At 37.1% G+C, this 16,240-nt stretch overlaps 1 protein-coding gene across 4 annotated transcripts; it reads left to right on the forward strand.

Annotated features, from left to right (window-relative positions):
• Positions 1 to 8,476: 8,476 nt before the first annotated feature.
• LOC115624680 lies at positions 8,477 to 15,535 on the forward strand. 4 transcript variants are annotated; one of them, XM_030519483.1, is made up of 7 exons: positions 8,477 to 8,570; positions 11,234 to 11,444; positions 12,062 to 12,221; positions 12,372 to 12,514; positions 12,581 to 12,740; positions 12,824 to 12,938; positions 14,187 to 15,535. In XM_030519483.1, exons 2-7 carry the CDS (start codon positions 11,369 to 11,371, stop codon positions 14,313 to 14,315), a joined length of 783 nt encoding a protein of 260 aa, XP_030375343.1. In that variant the 5' UTR covers positions 8,477 to 8,570; positions 11,234 to 11,368; the 3' UTR covers positions 14,316 to 15,535. The 4 variants fall into 4 exon arrangements, with proteins under 4 accessions (XP_030375343.1, XP_030375341.1, XP_030375342.1 ...); XM_030519481.1 differs by having other exon boundaries at positions 8,490 to 8,570; positions 11,096 to 11,444; XM_030519482.1 differs by having other exon boundaries at positions 8,499 to 8,623.
• Positions 15,536 to 16,240: the final 705 nt, after the last annotated feature.

The following is a 16,240-nucleotide window of genomic DNA, read 5'->3' on the forward strand; positions in this document are numbered from 1 at the left end:
TTCTTTTCTGTATTAATTTTGCTGTTATTACAATAAAAAAACTATCAACATAAAAAAATGGTGAGGTTATTGAAAATTAAATACTAGAGATGTCTGTTGGGGAGATCAATAGGGTGCGATCTTCTCAGCCTCCTCGCCTCCCTGACGCCCCTTATTTATTTGTTCCCTAAATTGAGAAAGCTTTTAAAGTTGTTCTTCTTCCGAAACAGAACAACACGTTTCTACATGATGTGTTTTGTTCTGCCAAGGGTGAAACTCAAACATACGTTCCACAAAACAAAGGTTGCCTCTATTGCTTGGATTGAGATCGTACTTTGTGGAAAATTCTCCTTCTTCCTTGTCTAATTCCATATCGGTTGGTATTGTACATCCCCTTATACGATTAGCTGAAATTGCAAAATATATATTTTTTAAATTACCAAAAACTCTATAAGAACTGTGACCTTCCTCAAGCCCGGAAATATACTAACTGTTCTAAAATTGAACTGAACTTTTCTGCAAGGCACAGTGATAAATCGTTTTTATAATCAAATCAATTATTTCTACAGTGAACAAATAATTGAAAAATTTCATTGGAGTTTTTAATTCCTTTACTTCTGATGAAATGATGACTCTCCGTGAAATACCACCTCGGGTACATGTAAACACGTTGAGCCCTTGCGGCAATATATGTTTTTAAGTCTTTTGTTATTTCACTTTGAGCTGTTCAAATGCTTTCAAAATTTAGACTTAGGTATTTAGGAATACATATGTACATATATATACACCATATCTAATAACTGTACATGTGGCAGTAAAGATAATTGAATTTTGTTTCATAGTGACGATTTGAATTTTCCATCTAAAAGTTATACATTATTTTACCAACAAAGACTGCCTTTAAATTTCATTTAAAAACTGCACGTTTTTTCAACCTTTCTATCTAGTTTATACTAGATAGCTATAGCTTAAATATAGCTTAAATAAAAAAGCTAAAAAACACGCGTTTATGAATTTAACAAAACAATTTTCTTTGGCGACAATTTTGACGTATCTTTTATTGGAGTTTTTGCATTCAACTGAGAATTGTACTTGAACAAGTGATCGTTGAGTTTTCATACATAAGTATATTTAAATAAAGAGCATACAATACTTAGAAAAAGCCCTCTTGATTTCGACGAAAAAATATAACGGTTTCTTCTGTGCAAGTTAAAACATGAAGTCCGTCTATGTTCAAGGGTTTATTTATAAGTAATATTGAATACTTAAAGAATATTTGCAAAATTAAAGCCAAACAAATTTATAATTAGTTGGTGAACATTTTTTTCAGCGCTCCGAATACAGATACTCTACTTGAACCTATTTAAATTTATTTGTCTATAAGAACAACACATAGTCTATATGTATATGTATATATATATCCATATATATTATAAATACATACGTTTGCTTTGAAGTTTTTATACCATTTCAAGCGCACTTCTTGGCTTTAAAATAACGAAAAACATTGGTTCAAACTCAAGTATATATATAAAATCACCTCATGTGCAATTTGACAGGAATTGTATGAAACCCCAGGAAGATTCTGCGCAATCGATGGGTCATTGTTATTTCAACTAAGGGATTTATATATTTAAATGTGAAAGACAGACAGACGGGCACACCTATACCGATTCGTCTTGTCTTCATAAATCCCAATCCTAGAAAATACTTTGAGTATTTGAGTACATATGTTAAGGTGACAGTTTGGTTTAAAAATTTCGTAGGTAGATCCTTCATGCATGGGACTGGCGAAATGCAACTCTGACATACACCATGCCACAAGCTTTTATTTAAGAAAAGACCAGCATTGAGATAGCTTCATAAATGAATAATCCCGAACACGAATTTATGTGTGTATTTTTCCGAATTTTGCTTCACTTTAAATTTGATTCAGTAACTTAGACAGTAGAATATCTGGTGTAGATTGTAGAAAAAATTAAAAGCTTTACCATTTCATTCGGCTGTGAAAGCAAGGCTCATACAAGTATAATAATCTCAAAATGATTTTCAAGCATACCTCTACGAAATCTATATCGAAAAAGAAATAGACTTGGAAATAACGAAAAAATGTAATTTACAAGTTGATGCCATTGCTGCCCGTCTTTCAACCATCACCTAGGCCCATGAACGGCACATGCATTTGATGCAGAACCTTCCAAAGAAATAATGAATGCCGAAAATAAACAAATCAATTTGGGAATTAGACTTAGATAAACTTAATGATTCGCAAGTCCACTCATTATTCAGAAATTAAAAGCTTAAAAGCTTAGCACAGACCACAACCGCTTCAAAGTTCATGTTAACCATTTGGTGGCAGAATCCTACCATATGGTAGAAGAAACTTACCATATTTTGGCCGTAGTTCTCTTGCGTGTATTTTCATGGTGAATTTAATTTTCAAATTCGTATAAAGCTTTTTGAAAGTTTCGCATTCAAGTCAGCACATTCACTCCTTCATGCGCATTCTGCTGTTTAAATTGGGCTCCATCAGTAAAAAGGACGTTCTTTCGTTTAATTTTTAGGTTACATAACATATGCAGGTTTATTTATTGTCCCTCCGTGTATCTCAAAAGGTGTAAAAGCTAGTTTAGACTTGGCTTGCAGTTTTTCCTAAGCACGGAAAAGAGATTCCTTTCTTTCCTCTGATAGAGGTGCTTTATAATAAGTACCCGTAATTCTTGAAATTTTGTTCATTTGGAAGTTTGTTACTTACCTGTATCTTAACAGCACAACTTTTAATTGATTTATAGCCGGAAAAGTAATCTCTGTCTATTGTGATTCAAGCAAGCCTGTTGTAAAATGAACGTAATAATGCATACTACAGTGAAAACACCATTAATGGACACTCTCTTCGGCAGATACTTTTCCTAAAGCATTCGATATGAAGTTTTTGAGTATCCCCTTAAGCGGACGCTCCCCTTGGGCTGACAAAAATTTGCCCAGCGTGAGTGTCCGGCCAAGAGAGTTTTCACTGTGTACCTAAGTATGTACGCTTGTATGTACGTAGTGTTCTATACCATTGTATTATTTTGTAATTACAACTCTTACACATTTTCTGAGCCGCGTACAAGATATATGTATATAGTAAGAGCATGTGTGTTATTCATGCGCGAAGCTTCTTTACAAACCTTACGTGTATATGACATTATTATTTTATAGGTGAAGAGCGATCGGTGCAAAAATCCTTATTAGTGCCAGACATGTTTTGGGTGTTTCGTATTAAGATACAAGATTATATAATAGGTAGACGGAGCCGTGGAAGACCCCACAAAGTTTAAGTATTCTTGATCAGATTGTCAAATTGATTTAGCCATGTCTGTCCGTCTGTCCATCGTAGATCTCAGAGATTGTAAGTGCTAGAGACACTCATTGCCAAATATGTGCGCGCAGTACATGTTATAATAACATTCGTTTATTGTGATAAGCCAATTGTCAAGGAAGTTATGGCCATCAATTTAATCTTTGCACAAACTCTGCCAGCAGCTATTGCTGTTGTTGCTGCTTTGGTTCAACTCTGTAATGTCCACATAATCACAAACAGCCACACACAGCCATGCATAGACACAATGCCGATGTAAATATGCAGTTATTTACCATTTATCGTTCGATCGAGTCCCTAAGAAGATAACATCGGCCAAAAGTTTGTTTTGTGCTTTTATTACAATTTGGTTCAATTTTCAAATGTGTTTTTTTTAAGTTTATATACATTTACTATGTACAGGGTATTTCAAAGACTAGTTTATCCGCGTGTTTATCATGCACCTAATAGTGAGACCTCAGTGTATGGGTGATTAATCAATACTCTTATTTCCAATGTCAACAAACATCATCTTACATTTGCACGAGTAGGAAATTACAACTTTGCGAGAGTTTACATGATATGCTGATTTCGACATTGCACAAAGTTTTGGCAGTGAGTTGCATGCAACTTATGAGAAATCTAAGATACCTTTGTTGGTCGAGGGTATAGTCTTATTGAGCAATGGATCCGACTGCTGAACCACTGTGCAACTAGCGTCTATTAGCTTGGTCATTAATTTTTAAACTTTTGCCGTTCGCATTGTTGTTTTTTGTTGCGTCAATAAAAGAAAACTGAGCGTAAATACATACATGTACGTAAGTATACCCACACTTACACACACACTCACAGACATACACCCACGAATGCAAGCGCACATAAAACATACATATAATATAACTAAATGGCATACAAAAACATTTTGTCGTCTATTACTTGGCGCTCAATTGTCCCTTTTAGCTGTCGGCGCTGCGTAACACATATTCGTATACGGAATATAGTATGTGAGCGAGTGAGTGTGTGTGTGTGTGTGTGCTAAACTTTAAATTATCCAACGCTACGTGCCTGGCATGCGGAGTTCATAAATCCAAGCGCTAAATGTAAACATCAACAGTTGCGCACTTGGACGAAGAGTCAACCAGGAGCCACGTGTCCAGAGAAGGGCCCGCCCCACGGCCGACGAACAAAAACTTTCAAAGTTCAAACACAAACTAAAGCTGAGCAGAACAATATCTAGACGAGTGGCCCAACCGAGCTCAGTACAGACGGGGTGGGGGGTTGGGGTGGTGGTTAAGCCTGCAACGACCCCATTCTCTATTCACGGCCCCATTCAGCCAAGTCGCCAACCACTTTCACCGTTCTTGTGGGTGCAGGGAATGTGTTTGTTGTGTTTGTTGTGTTTGTTGTGTTCGTTACTGCGCTTAATGCACAATAGCCAACTTGTTCTGAGTGAGTGTGCATATTTGGGCATGTTTGTGTTTGCGTCTGTGTGTGTGTGTATTTGCGTGTGTGTGTGGCTGTGGCTGTAAAGGTGTTACTGGCTCTTGACCGCCCTACCAGACAAATAAAATAAACCTCATTTGCTTTTCGTTTCTCGTAAGCATTGGCTTTAAGCGTCGCGTATGAATAGGCATACACACATACACACACACATACACATGATCCTAGAACATGAACACACACACAAGCATATTCTGACCTTAACACACATAAGAGTATGTACATGCATATAAATAATTGCAAATAAATAACTTAACTTCTATTGCTGCTATGCCTTGTCAGTTGAATGGCTAACACTAGGAATATAGATTCACGAGCTGTTCGTTTCGATTCATTATAAACAAACAAAAGAAAAGACTCTATCTCATACATACATACTTACGTTCTAGTGAAAACATATATTGTAGAAAACCTATTCAGGGGCGAGCAGGACTTTTATTTGCGCAAATGTAATTCACTGTCAAAGATATTGAAATTAAAAATGTTTTTAAAGTCTAAATTCTGTTTCTTTAATACTAAGCTAAAACTTATTAACTGATTATATTTGGGATCTCACAAAATACGCGCCCAAGACTTTCGTAACCAGCTGCTCAAGAAGGTTATGGCTAACGCGTGGGGCGACAGCACAAAAAAATCACAAAAATTGCCTTGTAAATAATCTGAATCTTTGGTTATAAATTGAACACTCAAGGGGCTGCTAATTCCATTATTGAATTTATTACCTGGCATAGCTAAACGACCAGGACTGCCCTATAATAAAGAATAGTTCTTAGATACGGAATAGTTCATTCAATTGCAGCTACATGTCATCCGTTTCTATCGTTTTGTATAGAACTGCCTGTCCTCGTCTATCGCTTGTCTTTTTCCTCGATCCTTATCCTTAACTTGCACTTCCTAAAATGATATCAGTTCCACGAATAAAAACAAACGAGACATGTGTAATACTCAGATCTCTACGATTATTTGTAAAGGTCCTTTGTTGTTTACTGTCAAGACTACAGATTAGTACTTCGATCAGATGGTTATTTATTTATTATTGAGATGAGATGAGACAGAAAGGCCAAGCTAAGAGATGACACACATATGTATTATGAGCTTGATAGAAAATTTCTTATCCTTCCAATTTCTCAATTTCAACGAAAATTCTCTCTTCTAAATACACGAATAAATTACTGCGGGTACTCATCTAATGGTGGCATAATAAACCGTCTGCGGCCAATCAGAAAGAAGATAGCAGAACGCTTACTAATAACATTAACTAATAAAATAATTAATTATTTTTCAAATATTTGACGATTTGTGCAATTTCAAAAAAACAAAATTTAATATTTAAATGCATTATTTGATAGCGCAAATCATTTAAATACCTATTTAAAGTAAATAACACGGCGTAGAAACAAACCCTCATAATTTGTGCGGAAACAAACTCGCGTGCGACGTCATCTTAACAACCCCCCGCATTAGATAAAATCATAAAGTTATTTGGTTATTTTATTTACAACAAATACGCAAACAGTGCGCGACAAATTGTCGCAGAGAAAGCAAACAAGTCGCATTGCATAATAAAACAAAAAGCTAAAAATTATATTCCTTGATATGCGAATGATAAAATACCCTTGAAAATCGAAGGCTGAGCATTTAAAAAATAGGTGGATTTCTTAGGGAGTGCCAGGTGGTCAAAGCTTTAAAAATTGGATGGATGTCTTTTTGGAAGTGAAACTGATTTCTTTATTATGCTTACTACCAAATAATTGTTATTGTAGCTTAAAAACTTTAAAATATTAGATATGCATCTTCGTCTGCCCGGAATATAATAAGATAACCATCTTAAACTGTGCTTTGATATTTGTTTTTGTCTTGGCTCCATATTTAGAGCTGATCACACATACTATATTCGTCTACGTGTGATACCCTTCCGTATAGGGCCATAAAAATAAAAGCGGAAATGTGACGGCAGACAAGGCAGCCCGCCAGCGCACTCGAAATATACACAAGAGTGGTAGGGCTGAGGTGTTTGAAAACGAAGGCGTGTGAAGGTGAGGGAAGGGAAATAAGGAGGAGACGCATGAAAAGGACACACGTGTAAATTTCGGCACTTGAACGTGAGTGGCCCATTGTTGGGTGTCTGCTTGCGTGTGCTGCTGTTCTTGTTGTTGTGTTATTGTGTGCATTGCGCAAATATCAACAATAAATATTTTACAAAGCAAATGAAATTATAACAACAATTGCTTAACGCTTATTGGCATTAGCGAGGGCATTGAGGTTGACGTTGCCGTTGACGTTGTCTTAGACAGAGAAAAGCCCACGTGAGCGTTTTATTGGCTAATCTTATCGCCCATAGGAAATTCAATTAATTAAATAGTAAATAAAACTCAATTGGAAACGCTTTAATAAATCAAGTGCAGTTCTATGTAAATGATAATAAAATATAACGTCTAATCGTATAAGGCGGCACAGTGGTATCTCAAAAAGTGGCTACACGAAATTATCCGAAAAATCGACGAGCATAGTTTTCCTGACAATACATTTTTAACTAACTCTTAAAATATTTGACAGTTTCAAACATCTCATACTACTGAGTTACTGAATTACAATAAAATTGCCAACAAAAACTATAAAACAGTGGGGATAACTAGTTTTTAAGGTACAACATTTACAATGCCCATTTACAAATAAGTCTCAAAATGGGTATGTGACCCTTTATATTGGTTTTCCTTTTTCAATTGACTTCTAACTGGCTCACAAATTGTTCCACCGCTAATGATGTTAATTTTTAAACGATTTTATTAATAATACAATTGAATGCTGGATTTAAATATACATACATTTATTAAATGCAAAAATATAGATAATTAAACAAATAAATATTCAAATTATTTTTCACTTGCATACTTGTACATTCGCATCTGTTGAGGAATATATACCCTTTCACCAATTTGGTACAGGATACAAAAATAACTGTAAAAAGTGCAGTTAGCGCTTTATATATTTTAAATAGTTTATGATAATGCATGTGGACAATGGCAATGTCTAAGAAGTCCCTTTTCTGCAAATATCGCACTCAAAACATTGCAAACAGGGGTTTCGTTTTTCCTACTGGAATAACCTTAACTCAGGTAAGACATCAGTGAGTAAATTTATATTATTATTTATTTATAATTAATTACGTTTCTCTTCCCATGCTACGTATTATTGTCAGTGTTGTCCATAGCCTCAAATATACATAAATCAATATAAAATATATTGGAGAGTTATTTGTACGCACACACACAAATACTATGTGGGTCGCGCACCGCGGGTGCGTTCCTTTTCTTTTGGGTATGGAGCATTACACCGCATACGTTTGAAAGACCGAAAAATGGTCTCTTCTGTAATTCATCCCACTGTCTGATGGGCAGTTGGAAAGCCTCGAGTGTGTCTTGCTTATCAATGGACTGGCAAATCGTAAAATAACAACAACTACGTATTACCTGTTGTTGCAGCGCGCGCAACATGTGCCCAAGTTGGCAGCATGTTGCTAGCAACAAAAGCACGACAAGTGGGTGTTGATGGTGCTGCTCGTCTCGTTGGCCGTCGGTTGATTGCCGAAGACCCGAGCCGTTTTCAACGAGCCACAAGTCAGTACGTATTTGTAACTGGCGAGGTTAGCGTCGTGCTGCGCGTCGTAAACCGTTTTCAAAAGTTTTGTCGAAAGTACTCGGCAAGCGTTTAATTGTTGTTGGTGCGATCACTAAAGCAATCTGCTTGAAAAGTATTAAATTCAATGAAATAATGAAATAAAAAAGTCAATCTTTAAACTAAGCAGTGCGTAACTACAATTTCAACTATAAAAAAAAACAAGAAAACCTGCTTTGATTTTACGTGTTTTAGCTGTGCCAACAGGCGTCGTATGCGTCTGTAAATAATACGAACCAAACGTATGATCACGCTATATGTAGCCACACCAACAAAAACAGCAGCAATACAAAGAGGCTCGTCCAACTGCATTCTTGGCGGTCGCGGCTTTTTCATCACGTGTTGTTTGCCCCGTGTTGACAGGCGTCCGTCCGCCTGTCAACAGAAGCAACAACAATAACAATATATACACAATTGAAATCTTGGCCACCATGTAAATTATATGCATTGCTCAAAATGAAGAAAGAAATATTCACTTGTTGCTGTTCTTTATTAATTCAGTTTTTAGTGAACCAAAAATCTCTTTGTCATGCGTTAAGTGTTTTGTTTTCGCTTCGTCTCAATTGACTAGTAAAGCCTCATTGAGCATTGAACAGCTGTCGCAATTAAGACTGACACAAACATACAAACCCCTCACATGCATTAGTGCATACACGTATGTATGCATACATACATATTACTTACTTATGACTGATCAATGCAAACGATCAATTAAAATTGAATTGAGTTTCTGGTGGTTGCTGTAAGAGATGCAAGGGCTGTGAAGTGCGCACGTCTTTAGCATGTTATTAATGTAGAAAGTTAATTGCTTGGTTGATGTAAATCAAAGACTTGTTAATGCTATGCCAGTGTGTGCACATAAATATGCAAATTCAAGCAATGCAAAACGATTGTTTTGATGTGACCTAATCACAAACGGCTAGTTGCAGTGGTTTCGCAAATGAGAATGTTTGTGGAAATACTAGAATTCCGGCTCAAATTAAGATATTTGTCCTTTGAAAATGCATGTAGAGGATAGTAAAGCTAACAAGCCTAAAGTATGTTTATATTTATATTTAATTTTATTTCTCATTAATATTGCAAATATATACAAATTGGATTTATATAACACGGAATTGAGGATCGTTATTGCCAATATTTGTGCATAAGACGGTGCCCATGCAATAAAAATATTTTCAAAAAAAAAAAGTATATATTTGTCATGAAGTTTTAGAACAGCTCAAATACAAATGTTAAATAAGCTGATCATTTCTGAAAACAATTGATGAATTGTTGAATGGAATTTGTTGAGTTTTTTTAAATAAATTTGTAATGAAAAATAACGAGACCAGCTAACTAGATAATGACGCATGTAACTTTATGGGATCTATGGCTCCGCCTTTGCTCGTTTCAAGATAAAAAAATTTGCAGTAAACTGTTTTGAAATTGAATTATTAATAGACAAATACATAGGATAGAAAAAATTTAAAAATATTTCTTTTAATCTATCAAAAGTAAACACGGGACGGACAACTACCTTTCGAAGTCTATTAAAAACATATTAAAACAAAAAGGCTCGCATGTTGAATTGGAAATATCTGCGGCCTGAGAAAAAATATAAATAAATAACGTAGCAGTGAAAATAAGAACTGCAGTAAAAAATATAGTACATAAAATAAATTAAAACCAGCATTTTTTCGTCTTGCCAATTCACACACCGCCCACGCCACAAGAAGATGAATCGCCACAAAAAGCGGACAACGACAAACAGACAACTAGACAATTTAGTTTTGAATGGATAGGTTGTAGCAAACGACAAACAGTGATATGAGTAGTAACTGATTTGTTTTCCAATCAGCCAATCAAATTGATGATGAAGATGATGATCTTAAAACTTCAAAATCAGTAATTTTACTCATTTAATTTTATTTATTGGTCCCGGTTTAGTTGTTACAAGTAAAAGGGGACATACAAATAATTGTTACTTTGAGGTTTAGCGAAACGAATAATACATAGAAATTATTAGGTACCCATAAAGCCTATATTTGCCAGCTTCTGTGGAAACAATAATATAAATTTGGAAGTATAGTTCTCCGCATGTCAAAGCTTATAGTATAGTGTTAGGGAAAAATACGCAGCACAAATATTTCGTGAGCGCTTAGCGCTCTACATAGTATGTTTGAATAATATACTTGGAATTAGCTGGTTTCTTAAACTTAATAAAGGGGCGGCTTCCAAAAAATATCAGCTTAAAGCTCAGCAGAGTTGTTCCGAATTCAGATTCATGGTCAGAATGAGTATGGGGCCAATTTTTGGCAAAATGAACAAGTAACGGGTAAAACTGCAACAGCAACAACAATAACAGCAATAGAGAGCCAAGCAGGCCAACAACATTGAAGCTTTTGCTTTTGATTTTGCTCTCGCTTTTCATTCAACGACATTATTTATTTATAGAATATTTCGCTTTTTGTATTTTTGTTGCGAATTTTCTTTCGGCGACTCTTTGGACAGACGCTGTGCTTGATCATTAATTTAATTTTATGTACGTTAAGGCTATTAAACACAAATTTTAAAATTCATAAAATAAATGCAAAAGTGCACCGACTGTCGCACTCGCAGTAGCAGTCGCACTCTCAGTTACAGTGACTGTCGGTGCCACAGCCTGTAATTAAGCGACACAGCAAACTCTCGAGGCCAGCGACGTCGTCCCGAATGCAGTTGGGCGTGCTAATAAGTTTTGCAATGACTTGTGCAAACCAGTTTGGGTTTGGCCACATCACATTTGCGAACGCGAGCTCACTGTCTGAATAATAATAATTGCAAAAAACAAGAGCAACGTGCAACAAACACACAAGCAAACAAACAAGTTTGCAAAAATCAAACTAAACAAACAGAATGCCGCCTGTTCAGAAAGTGCGAAGTGGGGCAGGCAAAGGTCGCAGCTGTTGGATGACTTCGGTGACTTTAGCGGGTAAGTACCTACGACCTTATCTCTCTCAATCTGAATGCAATCGCCTGGACTGGACTCAACTAGTCGCCCCTTATCTCAACTCGACTCGACTCGAGTCTACTCGACTAGACGCTGTTGTCCGTTCAGCCGATGCTGTCAAGCTGTCAGTCAGTCATTTGTAAAAATGTGCACTGCACAATGTGGCACCTAATTGCCAGCGTCATGACTTCCGCTCTTACGTGTCTCACGTGCATTCGAGTGCAAACAACAGGCCACATCGATGGCAAGACGTAAAAGTTGGGCAAAAAATGAACAAGTAAACAAACAAACAAACAAAAGTTAAAATTTATGGAATGCCAATTTCACTTACGCCCAACTTTATTACCCCCGACGCACATTTGCAACTTTGTTGCAGGCAAGCAGGCGAGTAGCCGAGTAACAGAGTAACCAAGCAGGAGAGAGCTAGCGGGCTTAGGGCAAGTCGCCGCCTCAGATTGCCTTTTAGCCTTTACTTGAGCAGCACTATTTTGCCACTATCCCGCTATCTCAGACCCCATCCCCATCTACTATGCAGTGCTTGCGAGTACGAGTATTTGTCTCTACACATTTCGCTACATTCTGCACTCATATTTCCTCAGTGTGCGTCGTTCTGGCCAGCTGCCTTATAGCTGGCGCCGTAGCCGAGGAATGCGGCCAGGAAGAGTTCACCAAGTGCGCCGAACCACTTGAAATGCTGCATTTAACGTCGGAATTCTCGATTGGAGCTGCCAAAAAGGACGAATTGGATAAACTTTGTCAGTAAGTTGTTGCAAATTGAAAATAAGCGCCAGCAACAACACTACTAGACAGCTTATATTGTTTTGCTATTGGTATTGTTATTGTTATTGCTTGAAGCGCATCAATTCTTCTATCTGTCTAAGTCGACTTTTCCCCATTGCCCCTGCACAGTGAGCTGCGCAAAGGTGTGCGCTGCATCCAAAGCTATACGCGTCGCTGCATGGACCTGCAACAGCGAAATCAGTTCAATAAACTCTACCACGGCACTAATCAGTTCATCAGGGACCTCTGTAACAAGGGCGAGTTCCAAGAGGGTAAGCACCATCAACGACGACACTTTCATTGAATGCGACAAAACCATTTACTTGCTCCGCCCACAGAGTACCTGAAGCATGCGCCCTGCTCCGAAATGGCCAAGCGTGACTTTGAGGTGTGCGCGAATCGTTATAAGGAGACCATGGTCTTCCTTAAGCCCAACAAGAACCAGCAGGAGACTCAGGAGAATGTGACGCTGAACGAGAACATCAAAACCATTTGCTGGTAAGACCCGCAATCTTACATAAATCCCTGTCTGGCCTGATACTCAAATATCCTTGTCCGTATGTATATTGTGCGCCTTACAGCTCCATCAACGAACTAGTGGACTGTTCGGAGAATGCGGCCCGCAAAATCTGTGGCAATGATGCCGCCAAATTCACGCGTGAGTTGGTCGATAAATACGCAAACAGCCTGACCAAGGTGAGTTACCAGCTTCAGCTACATACATATATCGAATTAGGTAGTTCCTCAACTATCTTATATTAGCAAATTACTTTAAACTCAAAATAATCCATTTGGTTCGCTGAACGAACAGGTCTATGAAACTTTGTCAAGTACAGTTAAAAACTTTGAGGTTGCTGGGCTTTCTTAAATTACTGTGTGGCAAATCGGCCTGCAGCTGTGGACATAACTTATTTTTCGAAGATGCATCTGATGAATAGAGTTAAAGTTATTTTTGAAGCATTTGTTGTGCTCTATTCGGGTTGCCCAACTGTAAAATTCTCTCTATACCCAAAGGGTAAAAAGGGTGTCTTAGGTTTGTGCAAAGTATATAAAAGGCAGAAGGAAGTATCTCCGGTCCCCTAAAGTATACATTTCCTCAATCAGTCTACCCGTCTGTCTGCATGGATGACCAACTGGATTTCGACACCAGCTGATCCCCTATTAACCAATCTACGTATGTAGATTCTTCTGGTACCCCGGCAGCACGAGTGTATTTTATATTTTGGATCTCTGCGCCCCTACGTCCCGCCACAGAACTTCGTCAACACTTAAAGTATAACTCTCAACTTTTTTTTTTTTGGCAAACTCGCCTTTTTTTTTTCTTTTTGCTTTTCTTCATGTTTTTTTTTTTTTTTTGTAAGTACTGAATTTTCGTACAGTATTGACTCGCCTTAAGGAAGAATACAGCCAAGGTATCGGTTGTGACAAAAGCGGGAAAGGTGGCGTGGCTACTTGCACCCCACAAGCTGTCTCTGTACAGTAAAGTCACAATTTACAAATCCATCCTAAGTCCAAGATGGAAGTAGGCACTACCAATTTATGGCATTGCCTCTACATCAACCCTGAACAAAAAAGGAAAATATGCATATGCGCACAAGCTCACGCAGAAAACTATGATAAACGCCTTAGAAGACGTAAAAAGTATCACCCACAGGATCTCGCCACTAGATTCCATATTTAAACTACATGCATCATAGTATTTAAACATATTCTATAGTAATATTTTGATTAGTTACATATATTCTATGGACAATTTTTGTATAATTAAAAAAAAAGAATGTTGAAATAAGAGCAAAAAAAAGTTGATCGAAATCGACGGACAAGCATAAAAGTTAACGGCATTAGGGAATATTTTTATCAAGCAAAAAAAAAAAAAAGGATTAAACTTTTTCCCATCCTACGTTGGTACTTTTAAAAAAATATTTTTCATTTTGTTTACTGCAGATCTATTGCGAGGATTTCACGCGTCATCCGGAAATATGCCGGGATGGAGAGGGCGATGGAGCCACCACCTTACTACGAAGTAGTTTGGGACTATTGGCAACACTGTCAATGCTGCTGCTGGTCAGATAGATGAAGTCTCCGGATGTCTGCAGACAAGTTAAGTTTACTTTTGAAAACATTTATTAAAATTAGCAAAGAGCAACAAACACAAACCCACACACTGATAAATGAAGTTCTAGTTAAGGTTTCTAAAACACACAAATACACACACATACACACACACAGCCACACCCACGAAAGTGACAGCCGCAGCCTGATTAAGGTGAACTCCACAGGCATGTTGGCATTATCTGTTGCATACATTTTGGGGCCTAGTGTAAAGAAAACGGGCGGAGGAGCGTAGCGTAGATAATAAGATGTTAATTATGTGTGTGAAAGAATTGAATGGCACATGAGATACATAAATATATACAATAGTGGTATACCTGTATAGTTAACGGGCTGGAAGTTACAGCGCAACAAGATGAGTAAGTTAAAAAATCAATAGTCAATTGCTATGCCGGAACTGCATGTTGTTTCATCATAGTTGATGTTAGTCTTCTACGTAGGATTGAGTGCAACACTCCAAAATATGTTAATTTTAGAGTCGAAATGCTATCAACGTTGAAGTGGGAGCATAGGTTTATAAATTGATGATTACTTAGGCTTCAGTAGATACTCGCGAACCCTTTAGTTGTACTATCTTGCCTTTTGAGCAACCTTAACTGCAATGCTAGATGCCTTGCTTTTATTTTGTGGTTTCTTTTAATATTTTCCAACTAGTCAAAATTTTTCTTAAAAATTGTTACTAATTTTTTAAGTTGGCATTCAATTTGCAATCAAAGCTTATGATAATGTTAGTTAGTTTATTCGTTACTTCCTACTTAAGTATCTAGAATGTTACTCTTCCATCAAATTTAATTTAAAATTTTTTGCAATATGATTACCCATTGAAAAGGATATAAACCAAACGCACAACATAACAAATAAAAAAGGAAATTAAACACCCAATACAAAAAGGTAAACACACATATCGGCAATAAAGTAAAGTGCATTTCCATAATGAATTTTTTGATTATGTATTTTAAAAGAGCTTTTTTCGACTATTTCATTTAATTTTGTAGTACAATTAAATAAATGAATGCAAACGCAAGCACTTATTTAAGAACACCAAACATGTAAATACGATAAAGTGTATTAAATCAAATGAGAAATTTGCAAGCAAACTATATAATGTCGTGAATATTGCATACATGCATATATATTAATAAATATTAGTTTTACTTAAAAACTGTGAATATACATTATAACTAAAGGAAGACGTACGTTTACTTTAAGCAAAGAAAAAAAAAATGAAAACATACGAACACATATACACAGACTCGATGAGGAATAACAATAAAAGCAAAATAAAACAAAATAAAATGAAAACCAAAGAAAAGAAAACACCGAATGTTGGGCGAAAGACAAAAAAATATTCGTTCATCGCAGTTTTGCTTTTAACAGCAGTGTGGGGCAAATAAAGCAGGATAAACAGGCAAAAAGTATGCAGCAGAGTGACTGCTGCAACAGTCTCCTTACTTGTATATGTATATATGTACATGCATATGCATGTGCATATGTACTTGTGCCTGTGTGCTTGCGGCGCCCAAAAGTATGCTGCGCAAATATGCACGTTTACAGAGAGCGTGTAAGCCAACGCGTTTGCCCAAAACCGCCGCGGCCATAATTTATGTGGCGTTCATTAGACAAACGGCAATGGCCACGTCGACGCGTCTGGTACTGGGAGTGGGAGCAGGGAGGCGATTCTGGCAGTAGTAGCAGCCACGGCCGCCCTGGAAACTCTGACAACATTGGCGACGATGTGGCTGGCCGAAGGACGTCGACGTTGGCTCGTAAAGTGCAGCTAATTTATAAGGCAGCGCCAAAACATAAATAGCAATGGCAAGTGGGCGGACGCAGCTCAAGGACATCGTCCTTGCAAATGCCCGCACACAGACACTCTTACACACAAA

This window comes from Scaptodrosophila lebanonensis, unplaced genomic scaffold (genome assembly GCF_003285725.1).
Source record: "Scaptodrosophila lebanonensis strain 11010-0011.00,11010-0021.00 unplaced genomic scaffold, SlebRS2 tig00000061-arrow-pilon, whole genome shotgun sequence".
NCBI lineage: Eukaryota > Metazoa > Arthropoda > Insecta > Diptera > Drosophilidae > Scaptodrosophila > Scaptodrosophila lebanonensis.

Bases quoted from the DNA above. Each gene is read 5' to 3' on its own strand.
- LOC115624680 (XM_030519483.1), top strand. From the start codon at position 11,369: ATGCCGCCTGTTCAGAAAGTGCGAAGTGGGGCAGGCAAAGGTCGCAGC. The intron at 11,445-12,061 runs GTAAGTACCTAC...ATATTTCCTCAG, and splicing joins GACTTCGGTGACTTTAGCGG to TGTGCGTCGTTCTGGCCAGC. The intron at 12,515-12,580 runs GTAAGCACCATC...CTCCGCCCACAG, and splicing joins CAAGGGCGAGTTCCAAGAGG to AGTACCTGAAGCATGCGCCC.